We start from the raw sequence: 12,119 nt of genomic DNA on the forward strand, positions 1-12,119 counted from the left end.
TCATCACCGCAAAGTCGGTATAGTTGGAAGTATGCTGAAACGGGCGGACCTGCCACTTCCATTAAGAAAACAAAAGCCGAGGATACAGCGACTCGTAACCGGCCACAGCACCAAGGCAAATTTGCCAAAATGAAATCACAAATCACCATATGTTTTCCGACTATGGAGCCCATACACCTCACCAGATGCTGGTAATAGCCATGGTGTTCCCATCGATCCACCAAACTATCCGCAAAAAGTTGGAGCACCTTTTTTATTGAGCAGTGCCTTCCGCGTCTAGCTCTTTCGAGCTGGCGGCACGTTGACTTTCTCCAAGCTTCACAGCGTGTGTCCAAGCTAAGACAGGCCGTATCTCGTATTTGTTTAAGCTTTGCCACCGCACTGCCTCACTTGAGGTACCACAGCGAACCCAAACCGCGTCACTGCTTTGGATCAGAGGGTATATTAGCTACAGGGGATGATAGAGACATTGCTTCAATTGCAACAGAGCACTTTACACAGACTGGCTCATAAAAGCGGGGTCATGGTATAGATTAAGTAAACCACATGGAATAGTGGATGAGTTTTAAACTTGATCCGTTCTCCACTACTACTGTGATCGGTCCGACACGGTGAGGTCGCAACTTGATCTCAAGTACTGTAGACAATGTGCAGATAGATTTGTTGCACTCAATGAAATATTTACGGCATACACGTATGTGTTTCGCCTACCTCTGGCATCAACAAAATGCATTTGTTTGTAATTGCTCTCATCCATGGTGTCGCGCACCCTGCGCATGACGCTTATCTCCATCGAGATGAGATCCATGATTATGCTACGAAGTGTCACCGGGATAACGTCTGCAAAACGATTTGATTTGGTATATTCTTCACCGCTAAGGTTAGAGCAACTTTATGGTTTTGTCAAAGATTCTTGGGTTTAAAACCAAATCATTTATGTCAGTTGATGTAAAGAATGTATGGCAGTAATTAGCGCAAAGTAAATGAGAGACAGAAATACGTGACAGCAGCGAGGTGACTTCACGCATGTGCTCCAGAGGAACCACCACAACGTGATTTACACGTTGTCGCTAACCAGCATCTTATGGATAGTGAGCTGTTCGATATATGCGCAATCTGGTGCCGAGAACCTATAAGAATGTTTTAAATCCCAAACATATGTTGTAAAACGCGAGTAACGTGCTAGTGACCGATGTCAAATGAGACAGTGATCTTTATTCCGATACATTAGCTACCGGTAAGTCATCTTGGCGAGACACTTTGTCGAGGAAAAGCATGGCTGTATTATCAATACTCACATGATTGCGAGATACGCCATCTTCCTCAGTCGGTCCACAAAGACCACAATACCGGTAATATCGGATACGTCTTTTGGGAGACCGTAAATTACGTCCATACTGATGGACTACCATGACTCAGCAGAACCAGCAGGCTGGTCACCATAGGTCTCGCCGCAAGTGATGAGATTTCAACCCGCTTTAAGCTCACACACGTGTGCATATATGTGCTAAACCATGTATTTAGTTGGTCCATCAATACATAGCACTTACAAGGAGTGTGTTTCTAATCTTACAGAAGCAATCATGTGTCTCATGCAGTATTGTGTACTTCAGTTCCTCATCATGGGACACCACTACACGCGAAGTGTTATATGGGTCAGTGCGTAATACAGCAAGCCCTGAGATAAGGCATAGCGATGCATGCGATTCGATATAGCGACACCTGAGTTGTCAATCTTCTTGCGCCCCCAAAGTTGCCTGCAGAGCAACAAATGTTGCGTCTAGCCCATATGCTATTCTATATCATATCGCCTTATTAAATGGCGACATATCCATTGTGATATGCGACAATTCATAATCAGGGCGACGCATAAGCACATCTCTCTCGACATAAAGCCGACCCGGCTTATACCTTCTTTAAAAGGGCACTAGATAGCAAATGATAACCATCTCTCTATTCTCTTGATAAATGTGTTGACAATTTAGATGTGTGCAGCAAAGCATGATCTATATAGATCACAACCGGCATAGAGTTAAGCCGGTGAACCCTGAATTCGACGAGGGCATAATTCGTTGCAAGTAACTCCAATTCATGAACACAGTAGATCATCGCAACAGCTTTTAGCTGGCAGCACTCTAACGCAATCACAGTCTTTACACCCAACGCCATCTTCTCGTAGAAAACACAGTGTATCGCAACGGCTGAAGCGTCACAAACGACGGGAAATGGCCGATCTGTGATTGAAATAACCGAAATCGGGGTATGCGTGAGGCTTTATCTCACAGCTTTAAGATTTGAAGCACACAACTTCATTTAGCATCTCTCTAAGGAGATTTGTCAGTTTTGTTAGTAGTCAAACCATGTCGGTATTGTTTGCATTGTACCTGTGCAGGTCCAAACCGGGTCAATGTACGATGCCCTTTATCGTTGCGAAATCTGCCCACAGATCATAAGTTTTGATGTACAATTAAGACAAGGGAAATTGGATGGTGCCAAAGACAGCTTGTCTATACTGACAATAAGCTCATACACCTATCACCACCCGAAAATGAAGTTGTGAAGCAGAAATGTTTATCTGAAAAGTCGAATTTTACACATAAGTTATACTGTATAAATTGTTAGCATATGGGTACAATGAACAGCGTTTCTTGACTGGAAGGAAAACAAAGTTGGCCATCATGAAGCTTGACGTGACTTCCATGCGCTACCTGACGAAGGAACATTTTCGCGTGCTCACAGCCATTGAGATGGGAATGAAGAATCACGAAGTAGTTCCCGTGGAACTGATCACCAGCATCGCCAAATTACGTCATGGTGGTATCCAGAAAATTTTGTCGCACCTGCTTCGCAATAAGCTTATTGCACACGATGGAAATGCGTACGATGGCTATCGTCTCACATACAGCGGCTACGACTTTCTGGCATTGCGTGTGTTTCTGCAACGCGGCCACATCATGGGCTTAGGCCGCCAGATCGGCGTTGGCAAAGAGTCTGACATCTACTTGGCAACGCAAGGGGACGGCACTGAGGTTGCCATTAAATTTCATCGTCTCGGGCGCACATCATTTCGCGCCGTCAAGTCAAAGCGAGACTATCTCAAGAGCCGCAAGTCAGTCAGTTGGTTTTACATGTCGCGACTTTCGGCAATGAAGGAGTATGCTTTTCTGAAGGTAAGACGGCTGAAATCGATATCATGTATAAGTTGGTTGATGCATGCGGTATTGCTATTGTAGACACTTTATGACCGTGAATTCCCGACGCCAACTCCTATTGACTGCAATCGTCATGCCATTTGCATGAGCTTGGTTGATGGCTACCCGCTTAATCAAGTGCGCCAACTTGCCAACTCAAAAAATGCATACGAAATGTCGATGGCTATTGTGGTGCGGCTTGCCGAGTATGGACTGGTGCACTGTGACTTTAACGAGTTTAACATCATGATTGGCAACGATGGCAAGATCACAATGATTGATTTTCCACAGATGATATCAACGTCGCATCCAAACGCTGCTGAGTGAGTATAGTCTTCATTATCTTCGTATCTGAAGGCACTGTGAGATTTTTTATACTTTCAGGCTGTTTGATCGTGATGTGCACGGCCTTGTCAAGTTTTTTTCGCGATTGCAAGGCGGTGCCTACACACCTGATGTATGTTCGGCGAAAGTCATGAGTGATTAGTGGAACTGTTCGATACCTGATAGTGTTTTTGTAGCGTATTCCAAGGCTTAAAGATATTGTAGCAGATGAGAACGTTCGTTTGGACGAAGATGTGGAAGCAAGTGGTTTTGGCAAAGAGTTCGGCGAGAAAGTGCATGATGTAAGATGTTGCTACTTAGATATTCGGAATTCTAAACTCAAGTCTGACGGGTAGTAATGTTGCGGGTTTGTAATGTCAGCTTTCGATTTTCTCAGCTCATCAAAACCTTGACGAAAGTGATGATGACGGTTTTAGCACTGAAGAAGAAGGGGAAGGTGGAGATGACGTTGCAAAAGTACACGAGCTTGAAATTGGTGTCGAAGCCACAACACTTGACAGCCAAGCCGATGAACTTACTAATGACTACGGATATGATGACGTTGAGGATACACTAGACGCATCAGCTCTGGAAAGCGAGTTTATAAAGCAGCGTGTGCAGCGTGACCGACAGGTTCGCCAAAAGGGCAGCGGCAAGCGGCGATCGCGGAACTTTTCCAAGCTCAGCATAAAGGGTAAACTTTACCACAAGAATGATTGGTAAATTATAAAGGTGGTTTACGAACTGGTTTTGGTTCACCCCGTGGTTATTTGCCGCTCATAGTGTCGTGCGTTTACTCAAAGACGAGTTCAATGCGTACGACTCATTATCAAGCATTCTGAATTTATATTTAGCTGAAATACTGTGAGCAAGGCTCGTTAGCTATTGAATGATACAAGATGCACTTTGAGCAGCGACATCTCCCATATCCTTCAGCACTTTTACAACGGCTTTGTGCTTTCCATCCATTGCATAGTCAAAAGGAAGCTTGCCATTAGAGTCTTTCTTCGAAGAATCCGCCTTGAGTTCCATAAGCAGTCTAACAATTTCCACCTTCCCACCCTCAGCTGCGCCATGAAGTGCCGTCATTCCTGTTGTGGTCTCTGCATTTATATTTGCCCCCTTCTGCAACAACAATAGTGTAGCCTCTTTGTGACCACTAATAGATGCCCAATGAAGTGCTGTCCGACCACTTTTATCCGCCTAAATGTCATGACAGCAGTGATACATTATCAGCCCATAGAAATTGAACCTGTCGTATCATTTAGTACCCCATTAATTTCAGCGCCTTTGTCCAGTAACAGTGTGCACAATTCTGCGTGATTGCCTCCTGCCGCGCGGTGAAGAGCTCGCCGATCTCCGGCCCCCGGTGCATTAACATCTACCGATTTTTCCTCCAAAATCTGCAAGCATGCACCCTTATCGCCATTGTGCGCTGCCTTATGAAGCGGTGTGTCGGATGGCATCTACAAAATTCCTGTCGGCCAAGTATACTGTCTTTATGCTCTCCGGCAAGTCTATCGGTTGTATTGCAAAAATTATCCCAAATCAAAATGCTCACAGTCAGGCCTGATGTCACGTTGCACGCTGTTGTTTCGTCAACAATTCTGAAAGTAGGCTTAACGAGGCTGGAACCACGTTGAAGCAGCAGTCGACAGATGTCGTTTCGAAGGATGTGGAGTTGCTCCTCGCTAAGATTGGATCTTTTACTGATTTGCAGAAAATAGACTTAAACTTGTGAATGTAGAGTGAAGGTCGTCTTTCGCGCTGTTGACTTGCGCCAAAATATTTATATTTTGAAAAGACAAGCACAACACAGTTTTGACTGACAGGCTGCAGCAATGGACGACAAAACGAACATTGTTCGCCAAATAAAATTGTCATAACATAGCTGGCATTCATGATTAAATTTGGAAATGCGAGAAACTAAAATCCAAATTGAGCTATCGATGTTATCTACTACACGTCTCACACCTGAGCTAAAGTTTAGATAAAATATAATCGAACAACGCGACCATGGCAAAGGACTATCAGGTGAAACAGAGTAAGTTTCGTGGCACAGTTCCAGTTATTTTTTTGGCAATTTGTGAATTGCAAGGCGTGCTGTGCCGCCAAGAGATTAAGGAGATTTTGTTAATGTTTTCGTAGTGCTCTAGGGATCTAAATAACTGTGTTGACGCCCATGATTGTGTGGCAACAATCGGCGAATCTTTACAGTACCAAAATTAGTTGTCAGAATCAAGACCGCCTTTTATGACCGCATGCATTTGAATGAAAACAGTGAGAAGCAGGTATGACATATTCTAAGCGAAACCAGCGAAGCTCTCGGAGAATACACATAAGACGTGGATTCTCTGACATTTTTCTATCGTGTTCATTTTCGCGTTTGTACAATCGAATCTTGCGTGCAATTGTGCCGTCAAAAAATTTATCGACGACTACCACAATGAAAAACTAAGAAATTGATTGAGTCATGTGACGCAAAAGTCGAAATGTCACTTCAGTCAAATGAAGAAGTTACTGCGATTTCGCGCTCATTGCTAGCGTCGGGCTCGATATTGAGCTCTTTTCATTGCGCGCTGAATGTGTTGAGACTTTTTGCGCTTACGGATACGTTCCTCCCGCTTGGCAGCCTCCCGCTTCTGCACCGCCGTTTTATTGGCCATTTGCTCCTTCTTTTGAAACCGTTCCTTTATTTTTGCCTCGGCTAGCTGCCGTTTAGTCTTCTTGTTGCACCCATCCTCATCCCCATTTTTCTTATCATCATCGAAGCAATCTGCCTTACCCAAAAGCGCTTTCTCATACTCTTCCTCTGTAACTTTACCTTGTTTCATTTTTTTGTACAGCTTTTCCTCCTCAGCTAGTTCATTCCACTCCTCGACAATTTGCTGGTGCAATCCTTTTTTTTTCTCACGCCGACGAGGGTGTTTCTGGTCAACCCACTCAAGCGGCCGTTTGCGTTTCTTTTCACGCATCTCAGCGTTTTTCTTGTCTCGTGCCTCATTCTCTTTCGCAATAACAAGCAACTTTTTCTGACGCTCCTTTTCGCGAGCCTTGTTTTTATACTTGATAGCTGTAGTTTTAATCTCAGTTTTGTCAAAATTGATGCGAACATTTCGCAATTCGTTGATTTTAGGTAGCTGCAGCAGGCAGAAACCACGTGCAACAGCGCCTAGATCAAGTTCCTTGAAGCGAAAAATAAATTGGCACTGATGCTCTTTGTAAGACCGAACAAACGCTATGAACGCCTTCGTACCTTTTTCCAGAAAATCCCGATCTTCCAAAACTAACGACTTGACCTTTGGCAATACGTCTTCCATCGTTTCCAGAGAAAGCGTCATTTCTTTACATGGCACTTTACGAATCTTTAAAAAGTTCACATATGCGTCTTCATTCGAAGACAGAAATAACAGAGCACAGCCATGACGTCCTGCACGCGCTGTACGACCTACACGATGAACAAAAAAATTTGGGTCCTGTGGAGGGTCATACTGCACTATCCAATCTACATCCGGGAGATCAATACCACGCGCTACGACATCTGTGCAAACCAAAAGTCCTGATTTAAGGGCTAAAAATTGGTTGTAATTCGTCGTGCGCTTCTTTTGCGGCATTTTACCATGCAGAGCTACGACAGGATATTCTTCTTTGTCCCGAAACAATTCTTCAAGCACAAGACTGAAAAAGTCTACAGACTTACACGTTGAGAAAAAGATAATAAGTTTCTCGCCTTTCTTCAACAATACAAAGCGATGCAGTGCCGACAGTCTCTGATCATGGCCTACCAAGCAATAGTAGTTCTGCAAAGTTGCTGGGGTTACTTGCGTGTTGTTTGCTACTTGCACAGAGATTGTGGCCGGATTACGCAGGCCAGCGCGTGCCAGCGCTTTGACTTCTTGAGTCTGCGTAGCCGAAAACAACCCCGTCCGTCTCTGTTTGGGCAAATGCTCTAAAATTTTATTCAGACTCACTTCAAAGCCCATATCCAGTAAGGTATCTGCCTCATCCAAGATCAACAGTTCAAACTCACGCGTCTCAACACTAGACCCCGCGCAGCGGTTCAAGAGATCCTCCGTCCGCCCCGGAGTGCCAATGACGACTGAGCATTTTCCAACTGCCTTACGAATAAGCGATAGGTCATCGTCCACACTCGTACCACCTACAAACAGTAGCAGCTGCATATCGGGAAGTGCACGCGCAAGAAATTTCTCAGCACATTCAAAAGTTTGGCGTGCCAGTTCTCGCGTGGGCGAGATGATCATAGCTACAAGTTTAGTCATATTGGAGTGGCGCGGTGCACTGATGCTGCCGTCCTCCAGCTTGACCTTAAGTAGTTGTACGATGGGCAGCACGAAGGACAACGTTTTTCCGCTACCCGTGCACGCGTCCACACACACATCCTTATTGGATAAAAACAGTGGCAGCGTAGCCGCCTGTACAGGTGTCATATGCTCAAATCCTTGAGCATCGGCCTCTGCAAGAATCTCAGGGCAAAGTGCCGGCTTAAATTCACGAAATCGCATGGACAAGAAATTGTTTTGTAACAATTGGTGGATAGAAAATGCCATTAAGTTGTTTTAAAATTCGGTAATTGCACTCGGTTTTTTTAACATTTTTCATGGCAGATGAGCTCGCGAAACGCCTGGACGGCTTCGACCAGCCCACGGTCTGGCACGAATTTACACCTCTGGCACTCGAAAATGGGGCCGTTAATTTAGGTCAAGGTTTTCCAGACTGGTGCTGCGAAAATTTTGTAAAGCAGGCGGCTAAAGACGCGCTGGATGCCGATTACAATCAATATGCACGCCCACAGGGGCACAGAAAGCTTGTCGAGCAGCTAGCCAAAAAATACTCGAGGGAGTTGAATCGAGATATTAACTGGGAAAATGAGGTTGCAGTGGGTGTTGGCGCTACAGAGACCATCTATGCTGCTGTCAATTCGTTCGTGCAGGCAGGGGACGAAGTCATTATTTTTGAACCTTCCTTTGACATTTATTCAGCCCAAGTAAAGATGGCCGGTGGTGTGTGTCGCTATATTCCGCTGCAAGTGCGCCTATGTGATAAAACGGGTTCAAAGGGGTTTTTCATCAATGAGCAAATGTTGACAGCTACCTTTTCAGCAAAAACACGAGCTGTAATTTTGAACACTCCCCACAATCCGACAGGCAAAGTGTTTACAACGGAAGAGCTAGAGCTCATTGCCAATTACGTGCGTCAACACTCGCGTGTAATTGTCATCTCTGATGAGGTGTACGAGCACATTCTGTTTGATAGTCAAAAGCACAGGCGGATCGCTAGTATAGACGGTATGTGGGATCGTACACTGACAGTGTCAAGTGCTGGCAAAACTTTCTCTGTGACTGGTTGGAAGGTGGGCTGGGCTATCGGTCCAAGCAATCTGATTAAGGGTATCTATCTCGCAAACAACTGGATACATTTCAGTGTGGCCACCCCTTTTCAAGAAGCCGTCGCAAACATGTTGGAGCTCGCTGAAAAGCCGTACAATGGATTTCCCACGTTTTATGCCTTCGTTGCCAACCGTTACGAACAAAAGCGCGACCGCCTCAGCCGCGCTCTTGTTGACATTGGAATCATACCTATCACGCCAGGTGGAGGCATTTTTTTGTATTCGGACATCTCTGCCGTGAAGGTCCCCGACAGCTTTCTTGAGTCTAATCTGTCTCATGACTGGGCGTTCTGCCGCTGGCTAACTATTTCCAAGGGCGTGGCAGCAATCCCGAGTTCTGCGTTCTTTTGTTCTGAGAATAAGACAGAGGGCAGTAATTGGGTCCGTTTTGCTTACTGCAAGACCGACGAAGCTATTGAAGAGGCCATCAAACGCCTTTCGGTGATTCATTGAAAGGATGTCCTAAGCGGGCTCTTTTATGTGAATTTCCTGATTATGGGTGGCTATAGTCACATTTATCAAGTGTTGATATTTAAAAAAAATAAAATTGATAAATTTAAATGTTGTAAACGGTGTGTCAAAATCACCAATGTTATCATGCTTATAATGGTCGTGAACACGGTCGACAGGTTCTATCAAGCGTAACTTGCGTATTGTCTCGCATCCCGCTTCCCAATCAGAAAATTAACATGGTCTTTTCGATGACGTGCGTGAGTCTGATTAATTTTGCTTGAATCAATCGTCTGAGCGCAAGCCGTGTGTCTGAAAGTATTATTTGCATGAATTCTACCAAGAAAAGTAACATACCACACACATTGCGTGCACCCCATGCTCAGATCCAAATTTGTCGTAGCATTGTCTGCTACCCCCAGTCAGAAAGTTTTAAATATTCTGCAGCTTTCTTCGTATCAGACGGTCATGTACAGCATATCATGTCATTTCTTTCTTTCCTTCTCTTATGCAGCCATTTTGCTTGGAAACACTTCCATTACGGAATTTATTCCGTTTTTCTTTAAATTACGACTAGCCCAAGTATCCAGAAGATCGAGTCAAGACTTTATAGAAAATTACTGCAATCATATTTGATACGTACCACTAACCATCTTATTGTTGATCATAAAGATGTGACGGTTAGAAGGCGATGCTTTCCATTGTAGCCTAAATTGGTTTACGAAACGGTTAAAATTGGCAAAAAGTTCGCGATCGGGCGAAATTCTCATCAATGGAGCCTCTCTCGGCCACGCTTGGACAGGCAGTCCCCAAACTGCATCTTACCGACTCCGGCACTCGCAAAAGTAGCAGGACTCGAGAGAATTACTTTATGAGTGAGCGTCCGGCTAAAAATTCATTTCATCGCCACCCAGAGACACCGACAAGCGTACAAGTGGGAAAGATGAGATCAGCGCGAGTTCTACGAGCGTCTGTCGAGCTTTTCGAGGCATTCGTTCTCCCACCTATGCAGCTTCGATCAACATCACAAATTGCTGCAGTATCGTCTCATCAAAAGAAACAAGTAACAGCAACGGAATTACCTGAGGACAGCAAGAATGATCGAGATCGAGACTTGCGCCCGATAATTGAAGAACTTTTAGACAAGCAAGACGACGAATTGGCATGCAATTTGCTTAATCGATGGTCGACGCACTCTAGCGAGGAGCATTACGCTTCAATATCACTTTTTTGTGAAATGAAGCTGAACGAAGCCAAGTGTATGGCGTCTCGGGCCGAAACTCCTAATCGGTTTTACACCGTCGTGTGTTGTCAATTGCTTGAAAAGTATATCTCACATGTAGCACTCAGCAAAATGGCTTACAGCAACGTCGATCCAGTGGCGGCTACAAATAAAAACGGTCAAAGCTTCACATTTCTTCAAAAAATCCACGACGGGTTGATAGCCTCGATTTTCTTACCCCCGACACAACAGCAAGCTCAGGACCAGGTCGGCTATAGATTTCGCACACCTTTCTTCACGGTAGTGCTCACCTGTCCGGTGTCCTTGAATTTCCTTAGACTCACTTCGAATTGTTTGGTAGGAATTAAAGCGAGCACGCTTCAAAGCCCAAGCCCTAATAACAACCGTTAAAGAGCGCGAACGTGCGCGTACAACAACGCAACAGTTATCTAATACACTGAGCAAGCTTATTACTCGTATGAATAAACGTCAGAATTGCCGAACTCTTGCTCTGACTTTTCATTGGTGGGTAAACACGATGGCTGCTCAGCATCAGATTCGAGCGGTACGCGCTCTAGACTCAAAAGTTTGAAGATTGGATCCATTTTAAGTGCGTTGCTGTGTAGCTCAAACTCCGAGCTTTTCAGTGTGCTCGCAAGACCAATCTTATTGGATCGTTTCGTGTCTGGCGTATTGAAGCTTTAAGACGAGCTTATCAGCGTGAAAGCACTGAATATCAAGCAATGTTGTCCGTTACAGCTGCATCGATTAGTAAAAAAGATATTGCAATCGCTGAAGCCGAAGCGAAGGTCACATCCATGGCAAGTATTATCGACAGTTTAAAAGAATCGAACCAGCAGCTATCACATCGTATAAATTATCTAGAGAGCTTAACAACCGCTTCTGCTCTCTCCAATGAAGGTGAGAGCCACGGCTTAAATGACCGGAATTTCGAAACACGACCGGAAAAATACGAAAACTTGTACAGTGGGCATACACTCGAGGCAAACTTTGAGCATATAAATAGTGTGCTGACACAGGACGACGAGCGCATGGATCGCACTAATTGCATGCTACTTGAGATATTATGTGGCATGGCCCGCATGGTCGAAACGTGTACCATTCAACTGTCCAAAGTCACGATGGATTCGCTCGAGAATCAACTCGACGGAAGTGTACTCCAGCACTTGGCCGACACGGTACGCCACGTTATTAACTTTTGACCATCTTGGCTGCTGTTTCATCATGTTCGTGATAGATACAAAGCGAAAATGAACGCAAAGCGAAAGTAGATGCAGCTGAAGGTTGCGAGAGTCCTCACTTCAGTAAAACCTCCACATCAACCGCAGTGCTTAAAACCTCTTCACTTGCAGCAGCACGTCCTTATGTTATAACAATACACGATCTGGCTGATTTACCGATCGATACGTTGCTGCTTCACTGGTTCCGAATGCACTTGAGCTCGTCAGCAGCAGAGAAACCCACCTACCGCACGATAAAAAATTTTACCTCAGATCTCGCCGAT

The 12,119-nt window shown here is 44.8% G+C and overlaps 6 protein-coding genes across 6 annotated transcripts in view; 4 read left to right on the forward strand and 2 right to left on the reverse strand.

Annotated features, from left to right (window-relative positions):
• Window positions 1–2,678: 2,678 nt before the first annotated feature.
• PHALS_05162 (atypical rio rio2 protein kinase) lies at window positions 2,679–4,238 on the forward strand (the record flags this gene model as incomplete). The annotated part of the gene is made up of 5 exons (XM_024718838.1): window positions 2,679–3,170; window positions 3,234–3,514; window positions 3,576–3,648; window positions 3,713–3,817; window positions 3,897–4,238. 5 exons carry the CDS (start codon window positions 2,679–2,681, stop codon window positions 4,236–4,238), a joined length of 1,293 nt encoding a protein of 430 aa, XP_024584197.1.
• A 159-nt stretch (window positions 4,239–4,397) lies between these two features.
• PHALS_05163 (Ankyrin) lies at window positions 4,398–5,417 on the reverse strand (the record flags this gene model as incomplete). The annotated part of the gene is made up of 4 exons (XM_024718839.1): window positions 4,398–4,718; window positions 4,787–4,981; window positions 5,077–5,143; window positions 5,251–5,417. 4 exons carry the CDS (start codon window positions 5,415–5,417, stop codon window positions 4,398–4,400), a joined length of 750 nt encoding a protein of 249 aa, XP_024584198.1.
• A 638-nt stretch (window positions 5,418–6,055) lies between these two features.
• On the reverse strand, window positions 6,056–8,083 carry PHALS_05164 (dead deah box rna; the record flags this gene model as incomplete). Its single annotated transcript, XM_024718840.1, has 2 exons — window positions 6,056–7,485; window positions 7,546–8,083. The coding sequence occupies 2 exons, from the start codon at window positions 8,081–8,083 to the stop codon at window positions 6,056–6,058; spliced, it is 1,968 nt and encodes a 655-aa protein (XP_024584199.1).
• Window positions 8,084–8,133: 50 nt separating this feature from the next.
• Window positions 8,134–9,375, forward strand: PHALS_05165 (kynurenine-oxoglutarate transaminase; the record flags this gene model as incomplete). Its single annotated transcript, XM_024718841.1, has 1 exon — window positions 8,134–9,375. One exon carries the CDS (start codon window positions 8,134–8,136, stop codon window positions 9,373–9,375), a length of 1,242 nt encoding a protein of 413 aa, XP_024584200.1.
• Window positions 9,376–9,380: 5 nt separating this feature from the next.
• PHALS_15078 (uncharacterized protein) lies at window positions 9,381–10,146 on the forward strand. Its single transcript, XM_036407176.1, has one exon. It carries the CDS (start codon window positions 9,751–9,753, stop codon window positions 10,006–10,008), a length of 258 nt encoding a protein of 85 aa, XP_036263426.1. The 5' UTR covers window positions 9,381–9,750; the 3' UTR covers window positions 10,009–10,146.
• Window positions 10,145–12,119, forward strand: part of PHALS_05166 (uncharacterized protein) — a gene marked incomplete at both ends in the record, with an annotated part of 1,990 nt that continues 15 nt past the window's right edge. The window contains 4 exons of the mRNA XM_024718843.1: window positions 10,145–10,861; window positions 10,956–11,159; window positions 11,221–11,793; window positions 11,853–12,119. The exon at window positions 11,853–12,119 is cut by the window's right edge and continues 15 nt beyond it. Of these exons, the coding sequence (XP_024584202.1) occupies window positions 10,145–10,861; window positions 10,956–11,159; window positions 11,221–11,793; window positions 11,853–12,119 (1,761 nt within the window). The remainder of the gene's footprint in view (window positions 10,862–10,955; window positions 11,160–11,220; window positions 11,794–11,852) is intronic.

The sequence above is a fragment of the Plasmopara halstedii genome, assembly GCF_900000015.1.
Source record: "Plasmopara halstedii genome assembly, contig: Scaffold_2881, whole genome shotgun sequence".
In the NCBI taxonomy this organism is placed as follows: domain Eukaryota; phylum Oomycota; class Peronosporomycetes; order Peronosporales; family Peronosporaceae; genus Plasmopara; species Plasmopara halstedii.